The following is a 12103-nucleotide window of genomic DNA, read 5'->3' on the forward strand; positions in this document are numbered from 1 at the left end:
TGATCTAAGCCCATCCCCCTACACTATCCTCCATCATCCATATGCTTATCCAAGGACTGTTTAAATGCCTCTAATGTGGCTGAGTTAACTACATTGGCAGGCAGGGTGTTCCACGCCCTTACCACTATCTGAGTAAAGAACCTGCCTCTGACATCTGTCTTAAATCTATCACCCCTCAATTTGTAGCTATGCCCCCTTGTACAAGCTGAAGTCATCGTCCTCGGAAAAAGACTCTCACTGTCCACCCTATCTAATCCTCTGATCATCTTGAATGTCTCTGTTAAATCCCCTCTTAGCCGCCTTCTCTCCAATGAGAACAGACCCAAGTTCCTCAGCCTTTCTTCATAGGGCCTGCGCTCCAGACCAGGCAACATCCGGGTAAATCTCCTCTGCACCTTTTCCAATGCTTCCACATCCTTCCTGTAATGGGGCGATCAGAACTGCACACAATATTCCAAATGAGGCCGCACTAGTGTTTTGTACAGTTGCAGCATGACATCACGGCTCTGGAACTCAATCCCTCTACCAATAAAACCTAACACACTGTAAGCCGCCTTAACACAACTATCAACCTGGGTGGCAATTTTCAGGGATCTATGTACATGGACACCAAGATCCTACTGCAAATCCACACTAACTAGAATCTTTCCATTGACCCAGTATTCTGCCTTCCTATTATTCTTCCCAAAGTGAATCATCTCACATTTATCTGCATTGAACTCCATTTTCCATCTTTTGGCCCAATTCTGCAGTTTATCCAAGTCTCCCTGCAATATTCTTCCACACTGACCACCACTCCACCAACTTTAGTGTCATCTCCAAACTTACTAACCCGTCCACCTATGCCTGCGTCCAAATCATTTATAAAAATGACCAACATCAGAGGATCTTCTGACATGGTGCTGTTTGAAGGGCTGATAGCAGCCGATGGATTATTAATACTTGAAAAGGCATCGAATGAATATTTGAAGGGGAAGAATCTAGTGGACTATGAGGAAAAGGCAGTGCTATGAGACTAATTGGATAGCTCTTCCAAAGAGTTAGTATGAGTGTAATAGGCTAAATGGCCTCCTTCTGTGCATTTTAATTTGGTTCAAGAAATTAATAGCTGTTGGTGGCTAGTTTTGCTCTGAAGTTTAAGGTCTGCTGTTCTGTCAATGATGTGTATTATGCATTATTTGGATCAAGGAATGAAATTAATCTCTTCTAATATTCATTTTTCATATTTGTTCTTTTTGCTAGGCCTTTTTCTCTAACTTGGTGGAAGTGGTTAATGCTGACCGGGGTTAATCTTGCTGGAGCACTTGGGGTAAAGTTTGTTGGAATTTTTGTGATCCTTCTGGTTGGAATTAACACTGCTTGTGATCTCTGGCAGCTTCTGGGAGCTGTCCACGTTTCCCTGGTAAGCAGTTACTCTGATAGTGTTGTGTTGTAGAGATTTGTCTTTTAGAAATAATATTTCAGACTTGCTTCTGTACAGTTCTTCTGTTGCTCCAGTACATTAATTTTACAGGGTTAAGCAGTGAGACTGAAGATGTGTGTTGGACCCCAGGAGATGGGAGATACTAAATAAATATCTCGCGTCAGTTTTTACTGTGGAGAATGAAGAGAAATAAATTTCGGTTTAAGAATAGTCCACGTTACACAAGAGGAAGTTTGATAGTTCTTAGAGAATGTAAAGGCGGGTAAATATTTGGGATCTGATTTTTATTTCCCACAACATTCTGGGATACATAATGGAGGAAATTACAAGACCCCTTGTGGAAATATTTGAATCAAGAATAACAGTGGGACTGGTGCCTGATGTCTGGAGGGTGGCTAATGTACCGTTTAAGATATGTTGTAAGGAGAATGTGGGGAACTATAGACCTGTGAGGCTGAGTTCAGTTATGGCAATTTGTTGGAAGTAATTCTAAATGAACATCAATCCTATCTTTTATAGAGGCAAAAATTGATTAGGGATTGTCAGAGATAACATGGGTGAAGCTGGATGAACACAGCAGGCCAAGCAGCATCAGAGGAGCAGGAAAGTTTGACATTTCAGGTTGGGACCCTTCTTCAGATTGTTAGGGATTGTCAGCATGGTTTTGTGCGAGGAAAATTATATCTGTCAAACTTGACAACAAAGTGTGAAGCTGGATGAACAGAGCAGACCAAGCATCATCTCAGGAGCACAAAAGCTGGCGTTTCGAGCCTGGACCCTTCTTCAGAGAGGGCGAAGGGCCTAGGGCCAAAACGTCAGCTTTTGTGCTCCCGAGATGCTGCTTGGCCTGCTCTGTTCATTCAGCTTCACACTTTATCTTGGATTCTCCAGCATCCGCAGTTCCCATTATCTCTGTCAAACTTGATTCAGCTTTTTGAGGAAGTTACCCAAAAGGCCTTTGATGGCAGAGCATTTGATTGTTGTTTATTTGGATTTCAGAGGTGGGGGAGGTTCAAAGATGTGAGAGGCAAGTCTTTTTTACACAGTGGCAGGAGTGTGGAAAGCACTGCCACGGGTGATGGTGGAGGCAGATGCAGTAGGGGCATTTAAGGGACTTTAGGATGAGCACATAACAATGGATGGATATGGACCAAGGGCAGGCAGAAGGGATGAGTTTCATTTGGCATCATGTTCTGCATACTGTCATGGACAGAACATTGAGAGTACTGTGAGCAGATTTGAGCCCCATACCTCAGGAAGGATGTACTAGCGGTGGTCTGGGCCCAGAGGAGGTCCACGAGAATGATCCGAGGAATGAAAGGCTTAAGATATGAGGGAGGTCTGAGGACACTCTGTACATACTCGATGGAGTTTAGAAAGAACAAAGAAAATTATAGCACAGGAATAGGCTGTTGAGCCCTCCAAGCCTGCTCCGGTTGAGATCCTCTCTCTAAACCTGTTAGCTGTTTTCCAAGGATCTGTATCCGTCTGCTCCCTGCCCATTCATGTATCTGCCAACATACATCTTAAATGATGCTCTCGTGCCTGCCTCTACCACCTCTGGCAACGCATTCCAGGCACCCACCACCCTCAGCGTAAAGAATTTTCCACACACATCTCCCTTAAACTTTCCTCCTCTCACCTTGAATTTGTGACCCTCTAGTAATTGGATCCCCCACTCTTGGAGGGGTGGTGGGGGGGAAGCTTCTTGCTATCCACCCTGTCTATATATCTCATGATTTTGTAGACCTCATTCTGGTCCCTCTCTCAACCTTCGCCTTTCTAATGTAAGTACTCTTAATCTACTCAACCTCACAGCGTGGCTTGCGCCCTGTATACCAGGCAACATCCTGATGAACCTCCTCTGTACCCTCTCCAAAGCACCCACGTCCTTTTGGTAATGTGGCGACCAGAACTGGATGCAGTATTCCAACTGTGGTCGAGCCAAAGTCCCATACAACTTTAACATGACCTGCCAACTCTTGTAGTCAGTATCCCATCCAATGAATGAAATCATGCTGTATGCCTTCTTGAACAGTCTATCGACCTGCTTTGCTACCTTCCGGGTACAATGGACCTGAACACCCAGATCTCTCTGTGCAGCAATTTTCCCCAGGGCTTTTCCATTTACCATTATAGTTTGCTCTTGAATTGGATCTTCCAAAATGCATCACCTCGCATTTGCCTGGATTGAACTCTGTTTGCTTTTTCTGCACCCAACTCTACCATCTATATTCTGCTGCATTCTCTGAGAGTCCCCTTCACGATCTGCTACTCCACCAATCTTTGTGTCATCTGCAAACTTGCTAATCAGACCACCTGTACCTTCCACCAGATCATTTATGTATATCTCAAACAACAGTGATCCCAACACGGATCCGTGTGGAACATCACTGGTCACAGTTCTCCATTTTGAGAAACTTGCTTCCACTACAACTCTGTCCCCTGTTGCCTAGCCAGTTCTCGATCCATCTAGCTCGTATATCCTGGACCCCCTGCGACTTCACTTTCTCCATTAGCCTACCATGGGGAACCTTATCAAACGCCTTAGTGCAGTCTGTGTATCTGACATCAACAGCCCTTCCCTCATCTACCAATTTTGTCACGTCCTCAAAGAATTCTATCAAGTTGGTAAGACATGACCTTCCCTGCACAAAACCATGCTACCTATCACTAATAAGCCCACTTTCTTTCAAATGTAAATGGACAACCTCCCCACAAAACCTGCAGACAAGGGAGGCGCAGTTGTAGTATGACGCACTGACCTCTACATCGCTGAGGCCAGATGCCAACTCTCCGATACCACCACCTACTACCCCCTGTAACATGACCCCACCCCCGAGCACCAAACCATCACCTCCCAAACCATCCACAAATTCATCACCTCAGGTGACCTTCCACCCACAGCCTCCAAACTTATTGTTCCCCAACCCTGCACTGCCCGCTTCTATCTCCTTCTTCCCAAAATCCACAAACTGCCTGCCCTGGTCAACCCATTGTTTCCACCTGCTCCTGCCCCACCGAACTCATCTCCACCTATCTGGACTTCATTTTCTCCCCCTTGGTCCAGGAACTCCCTGCCTACGTCCGTGACACCACCCACACCGTCCACCTCCTCCAGAACTTTGAATTCCCTGGTCCCCAACACCTCATTTTCACCATGGATGTCCAGTCCCTATACACCTACGTTCCCCATGCAGATGGCCTCAAGGCTCTCTGCTTCTTCCTGTCCTGCAGGCCCAACCAGTCCTCCTCCACCGACACCCTCATCTGCCTGGCTGAACTCGTCCTCACTGTCAACAACTTGTCTTACGATTCTTCCCGCTTCCTGCAGACAAAGGGGGTGGCCATGGGTATCCGCATGGGCCCAAGCTATGCCTGTCTCTTTGTAGGTTATGTGGAACAATCCCTCTTCCGCACCTAGGCTGGCTCTAAACCCCACCTCTTCCTCCATTACGTTGACTGTATTGGCGCTGCCTGGTGCTCCCACAAGGAGCTCGAACAATTACCAACACCTTCCACCCTAACCTCGAGTTCACCTGGACCATCTCCAACAAATTCCTCACCCTCCTGCACGTCTGTCTCCATCACTGGCAACCACCTAGAAACCGATATCCATTTCAAGCCCACTGACTCCCACAGCTACCTAGAATACACCTCCTCCCACCCACCTTCCTGCAAAAACGCCATCCCCTATTCCCAATTCCTTTGCCTCCGCCGCATCTGATCCCAGGATGAGGCATTCCACTCCCGCACAGCCCAGAAATTATTGTTCTTCAAGGACCGCAACACCCCCCCGCAGCCACCCCACAGTGGTCGAGAGCACCCTCAAGCGAGTCTCCCACATTTCCCGCACTTCTTCCTTCACACCCTGCCCCCACAATAGCCACCAAAAGAAAATTCCCCCCCCCTCGTCCTCACGTACCACCCCACCAACCTCCGCATACAACACATCATCCTCCGACACTTCCACGATCTACAATCCAACCCCACCACTAAAGACATTTTTCCATCCCCATCCTTGTCTGCCTTCCAGAGAGACTACTCCTTGTCTGCTTCACACTCCCTTCCAACCCCACCACACCTGGCACTTTGCCCTGCAACCGCAGGAAGTGCTACACTTGCCCCCACACCTCCTCCCTCACCCCATCCCAGGCCCCAAGATGACTTTCCATAATAAGCAGAGGTTCACCTGCACATCCGCCATTGTGGTATACTGTATTCACTGTACCCATGTGGCACCCTCTACATTTGGGAAACTAATCGGAGGCTTGGGGACCGCTTAGTAGAACACCGTCGCTCGGTTTGCAATAAACAACTGCACTTCCCATTCGCGAACCATTTCAACTACCCCTCCCATTCCTTGGATGACATGTCCATCATGGGCCTCCTGCAGTGCCACAACAATGCCACCCAAAGGTTGCAGGAACAGCAACTCATTCCGCTTGGGAACCTTGCAGCCCAATGGTATCAATGTGGATTTCACCAGCTTCATAATCTCTCCCCCCCCCCCTGCCGACTGCATTCCAAAACCAGCTCATCCTGTCCCCGCCTCCCTGACCTGTTCTTCCCCTTGCCTATCCGCTCCTCCCACCTCAAGCCGCACCTCCGTTTCCTACCTACTAACCTCATCCCACCCCCTTGACCTGTCCATCCTCCCTGGACTGACTTACCCCCTCCCTACCTCCCCACCTATACTCTCCTCCCCACCTATACTCTCCTCCCCACCTATACTCTCCTCCCCACCTATACTCTCCTCCCCACCTATACTCTCCTCCCCACCTATACTCTCCTCCCCACCTATACTCTCCTCCCCACCTATACTCTCCTCCCCACCTATACTCTCCTCCCCACCTATACTCTCCTCCCCACCTATACTCTCCTCCCCACCTATACTCTCCTCCCCACCTATACTCTCCTCCCCACCTATACTCTCCTCCCCACCTATACTCTCCTCCCCACCTATACTCTCCTCCCCACCTATACTCTCCTCCCCACCTATACTCTCCTCCCCACCTATACTCTCCTCCCCACCTATACTCTCCTCCCCACCTATACTCTCCTCCCCACCTATACTCTCCTCCCCACCTATACTCTCCTCCCCACCTATACTCTCCTCCCCACCTATACTCTCCTCCCCACCTATACTCTCCTCCCCACCTATACTCTCCTCCCCACCTATACTCTCCTCCCCACCTATACTCTCCTCCCCACCTATACTCTCCTCCCCACCTATACTCTCCTCCCCACCTATACTCTCCTCCCCACCTATACTCTCCTCCCCACCTATACTCTCCTCCCCACCTATACTCTCCTCCCCACCTATACTCTCCTCCCCACCTATACTCTCCTCCCCACCTATACTCTCCTCCCCACCTATACTCTCCTCCCCACCTATACTCTCCTCCCCACCTATACTCTCCTCCCCACCTATACTCTCCTCCCCACCTATACTCTCCTCCCCACCTATACTCTCCTCCCCACCTATACTCTCCTCCCCACCTATACTCTCCTCCCCACCTATACTCTCCTCCCCACCTATACTCTCCTCCCCACCTATACTCTCCTCCCCACCTATACTCTCCTCCCCACCTATACTCTCCTCCCCACCTATACTCTCCTCCCCACCTATACTCTCCTCCCCACCTATACTCTCCTCCCCACCTATACTCTCCTCCCCACCTATACTCTCCTCCCCACCTATACTCTCCTCCCCACCTATACTCTCCTCCCCACCTATACTCTCCTCCCCACCTATACTCTCCTCCCCACCTATACTCTCCTCCCCACCTATACTCTCCTCCCCACCTATACTCTCCTCCCCACCTATACTCTCCTCCCCACCTATACTCTCCTCCCCACCTATACTCTCCTCCCCACCTATACTCTCCTCCCCACCTATACTCTCCTCCCCACCTATACTCTCCTCCCCACCTATACTCTCCTCCCCACCTATACTCTCCTCCCCACCTATACTCTCCTCCCCACCTATACTCTCCTCCCCACCTATACTCTCCTCCCCACCTATACTCTCCTCCCCACCTATACTCTCCTCCCCACCTATACTCTCCTCCCCACCTATACTCTCCTCCCCACCTATACTCTCCTCCCCACCTATACTCTCCTCCCCACCTATACTCTCCTCCCCACCTATACTCTCCTCCCCACCTATACTCTCCTCCCCACCTATACTCTCCTCCCCACCTATACTCTCCTCCCCACCTGTACTCTCCTCCCCACCTGTACTCTCCTCCCCACCTGTACTCTCCTCCCCACCTGTACTCTCCTCCCCACCTGTACTCTCCTCCCCACCTGTACTCTCCTCCCCACCTGTACTCTCCTCCCCACCTGTACTCTCCTCCCCACCTGTACTCTCCTCCCCACCTGTACTCTCCTCCCCACCTGTACTCTCCTCCCCACCTGTACTCTCCTCCCCACCTGTACTCTCCTCCCCACCTGTACTCTCCTCCCCACCTGTACTCTCCTCCCCACCTGTACTCTCCTCCCCACCTGTACTCTCCTCCCCACCTGTACTCTCCTCCCCACCTGTACTCTCCTCCCCACCTGTACTCTCCTCCCCACCTGTACTCTCCTCCCCACCTGTACTCTCCTCCCCACCTGTACTCTCCTCCCCACCTGTACTCTCCTCCCCACCTGTACTCTCCTCCCCACCTGTACTCTCCTCCCCACCTGTACTCTCCTCCCCACCTGTACTCTCCTCCCCACCTGTACTCTCCTCCCCACCTGTACTCTCCTCCCCACCTGTACTCTCCTCCCCACCTGTACTCTCCTCCCCACCTGTACTCTCCTCCCCACCTGTACTCTCCTCCCCACCTGTACTCTCCTCCCCACCTGTACTCTCCTCCCCACCTGTACTCTCCTCCCCACCTGTACTCTCCTCCCCACCTGTACTCTCCTCCCCACCTGTACTCTCCTCCCCACCTGTACTCTCCTCCCCACCTGTACTCTCCTCCCCACCTGTACTCTCCTCCCCACCTGTACTCTCCTCCCCACCTGTACTCTCCTCCCCACCTGTACTCTCCTCCCCACCTGTACTCTCCTCCCCACCTGTACTCTCCTCCCCACCTGTACTCTCCTCCCCACCTGTACTCTCCTCCCCACCTGTACTCTCCTCCCCACCTGTACTCTCCTCCCCACCTGTACTCTCCTCCCCACCTGTACTCTCCTCCCCACCTGTACTCTCCTCCCCACCTGTACTCTCCTCCCCACCTGTACTCTCCTCCCCACCTGTACTCTCCTCCCCACCTGTACTCTCCTCCCCACCTGTACTCTCCTCCCCACCTGTACTCTCCTCCCCACCTGTACTCTCCTCCCCACCTGTACTCTCCTCCCCACCTGTACTCTCCTCCCCACCTGTACTCTCCTCCCCACCTGTACTCTCCTCCCCACCTGTACTCTCCTCCCCACCTGTACTCTCCTCCCCACCTGTACTCTCCTCCCCACCTGTACTCTCCTCCCCACCTGTACTCTCCTCCCCACCTGTACTCTCCTCCCCACCTGTACTCTCCTCCCCACCTGTACTCTCCTCCCCACCTGTACTCTCCTCCCCACCTGTACTCTCCTCCCCACCTGTACTCTCCTCCCCACCTGTACTCTCCTCCCCACCTGTACTCTCCTCCCCACCTGTACTCTCCTCCCCACCTGTACTCTCCTCCCCACCTGTACTCTCCTCCCCACCTGTACTCTCCTCCCCACCTGTACTCTCCTCCCCACCTGTACTCTCCTCCCCACCTGTACTCTCCTCCCCACCTGTACTCTCCTCCCCACCTGTACTCTCCTCCCCACCTGTACTCTCCTCCCCACCTGTACTCTCCTCCCCACCTGTACTCTCCTCCCCACCTGTACTCTCCTCCCCACCTGTACTCTCCTCCCCACCTGTACTCTCCTCCCCACCTGTACTCTCCTCCCCACCTGTACTCTCCTCCCCACCTGTACTCTCCTCCCCACCTGTACTCTCCTCCCCACCTGTACTCTCCTCCCCACCTGTACTCTCCTCCCCACCTGTACTCTCCTCCCCACCTGTACTCTCCTCCCCACCTGTACTCTCCTCCCCACCTGTACTCTCCTCCCCACCTGTACTCTCCTCCCCACCTGTACTCTCCTCCCCACCTGTACTCTCCTCCCCACCTGTACTCTCCTCCCCACCTGTACTCTCCTCCCCACCTGTACTCTCCTCCCCACCTGTACTCTCCTCCCCACCTGTACTCTCCTCCCCACCTGTACTCTCCTCCCCACCTGTACTCTCCTCCCCACCTGTACTCTCCTCCCCACCTGTACTCTCCTCCCCACCTGTACTCTCCTCCCCACCTGTACTCTCCTCCCCACCTGTACTCTCCTCCCCACCTGTACTCTCCTCCCCACCTGTACTCTCCTCCCCACCTGTACTCTCCTCCCCACCTGTACTCTCCTCCCCACCTGTACTCTCCTCCCCACCTGTACTCTCCTCCCCACCTGTACTCTCCTCCCCACCTGTACTCTCCTCCCCACCTGTACTCTCCTCCCCACCTGTACTCTCCTCCCCACCTGTACTCTCCTCCCCACCTGTACTCTCCTCCCCACCTGTACTCTCCTCCCCACCTGTACTCTCCTCCCCACCTGTACTCTCCTCCCCACCTGTACTCTCCTCCCCACCTGTACTCTCCTCCCCACCTGTACTCTCCTCCCCACCTGTACTCTCCTCCCCACCTGTACTCTCCTCCCCACCTGTACTCTCCTCCCCACCTGTACTCTCCTCCCCACCTGTACTCTCCTCCCCACCTGTACTCTCCTCCCCACCTGTACTCTCCTCCCCACCTGTACTCTCCTCCCCACCTGTACTCTCCTCCCCACCTGTACTCTCCTCCCCACCTGTACTCTCCTCCCCACCTGTACTCTCCTCCCCACCTGTACTCTCCTCCCCACCTGTACTCTCCTCCCCACCTGTACTCTCCTCCCCACCTGTACTCTCCTCCCCACCTGTACTCTCCTCCCCACCTGTACTCTCCTCCCCACCTGTACTCTCCTCCCCACCTGTACTCTCCTCCCCACCTGTACTCTCCTCCCCACCTGTACTCTCCTCCCCACCTGTACTCTCCTCCCCACCTGTACTCTCCTCCCCACCTGTACTCTCCTCCCCACCTGTACTCTCCTCCCCACCTGTACTCTCCTCCCCACCTGTACTCTCCTCCCCACCTGTACTCTCCTCCCCACCTGTACTCTCCTCCCCACCTGTACTCTCCTCCCCACCTGTACTCTCCTCCCCACCTGTACTCTCCTCCCCACCTGTACTCTCCTCCCCACCTGTACTCTCCTCCCCACCTGTACTCTCCTCCCCACCTGTACTCTCCTCCCCACCTGTACTCTCCTCCCCACCTGTACTCTCCTCCCCACCTGTACTCTCCTCCCCACCTGTACTCTCCTCCCCACCTGTACTCTCCTCCCCACCTGTACTCTCCTCCCCACCTGTACTCTCCTCCCCACCTGTACTCTCCTCCCCACCTGTACTCTCCTCCCCACCTGTACTCTCCTCCCCACCTGTACTCTCCTCCCCACCTGTACTCTCCTCCCCACCTGTACTCTCCTCCCCACCTGTACTCTCCTCCCCACCTGTACTCTCCTCCCCACCTGTACTCTCCTCCCCACCTGTACTCTCCTCCCCACCTGTACTCTCCTCCCCACCTGTACTCTCCTCCCCACCTGTACTCTCCTCCCCACCTGTACTCTCCTCCCCACCTGTACTCTCCTCCCCACCTGTACTCTCCTCCCCACCTGTACTCTCCTCCCCACCTGTACTCTCCTCCCCACCTGTACTCTCCTCCCCACCTGTACTCTCCTCCCCACCTGTACTCTCCTCCCCACCTGTACTCTCCTCCCCACCTGTACTCTCCTCCCCACCTGTACTCTCCTCCCCACCTGTACTCTCCTCCCCACCTGTACTCTCCTCCCCACCTGTACTCTCCTCCCCACCTGTACTCTCCTCCCCACCTGTACTCTCCTCCCCACCTGTACTCTCCTCCCCACCTGTACTCTCCTCCCCACCTGTACTCTCCTCCCCACCTGTACTCTCCTCCCCACCTGTACTCTCCTCCCCACCTGTACTCTCCTCCCCACCTGTACTCTCCTCCCCACCTGTACTCTCCTCCCCACCTGTACTCTCCTCCCCACCTGTACTCTCCTCCCCACCTGTACTCTCCTCCCCACCTGTACTCTCCTCCCCACCTGTACTCTCCTCCCCACCTGTACTCTCCTCCCCACCTGTACTCTCCTCCCCACCTGTACTCTCCTCCCCACCTGTACTCTCCTCCCCACCTGTACTCTCCTCCCCACCTGTACTCTCCTCCCCACCTGTACTCTCCTCCCCACCTGTACTCTCCTCCCCACCTGTACTCTCCTCCCCACCTGTACTCTCCTCCCCACCTGTACTCTCCTCCCCACCTGTACTCTCCTCCCCACCTGTACTCTCCTCCCCACCTGTACTCTCCTCCCCACCTGTACTCTCCTCCCCACCTGTACTCTCCTCCCCACCTGTACTCTCCTCCCCACCTGTACTCTCCTCCCCACCTGTACTCTCCTCCCCACCTGTACTCTCCTCCCCACCTGTACTCTCCTCCCCACCTGTACTCTCCTCCCCACCTGTACTCTCCTCCCCACCTGTACTCTCCTCCCCACCTGTACTCTCCT

The 12103-nt window shown here is 53.7% G+C and overlaps 1 protein-coding gene across 5 annotated transcripts in view; it reads left to right on the forward strand.

Moving 5' to 3' along the window:
- The window catches only part of pomt2 (protein-O-mannosyltransferase 2), a 171769-nt gene that overhangs the window by 33685 nt on the left and 125981 nt on the right, over nt 1–12103 (forward strand). For all 5 annotated transcript variants that reach the window (XR_009446209.1, XM_059648869.1, XM_048537901.2 and 2 more), the window contains exon 6: nt 1243–1402. Coding sequence is in view for 4 of the 5 variants with exons in the window: in XM_059648869.1 (XP_059504852.1) it covers nt 1243–1402 (160 nt within the window). In the remaining variant the exon portion in view is untranslated. The remainder of the gene's footprint in view (nt 1–1242; nt 1403–12103) is intronic.

This window comes from Stegostoma tigrinum, chromosome 10 (genome assembly GCF_030684315.1).
Source record: "Stegostoma tigrinum isolate sSteTig4 chromosome 10, sSteTig4.hap1, whole genome shotgun sequence".
Classification (NCBI taxonomy): domain Eukaryota; kingdom Metazoa; phylum Chordata; class Chondrichthyes; order Orectolobiformes; family Stegostomatidae; genus Stegostoma; species Stegostoma tigrinum.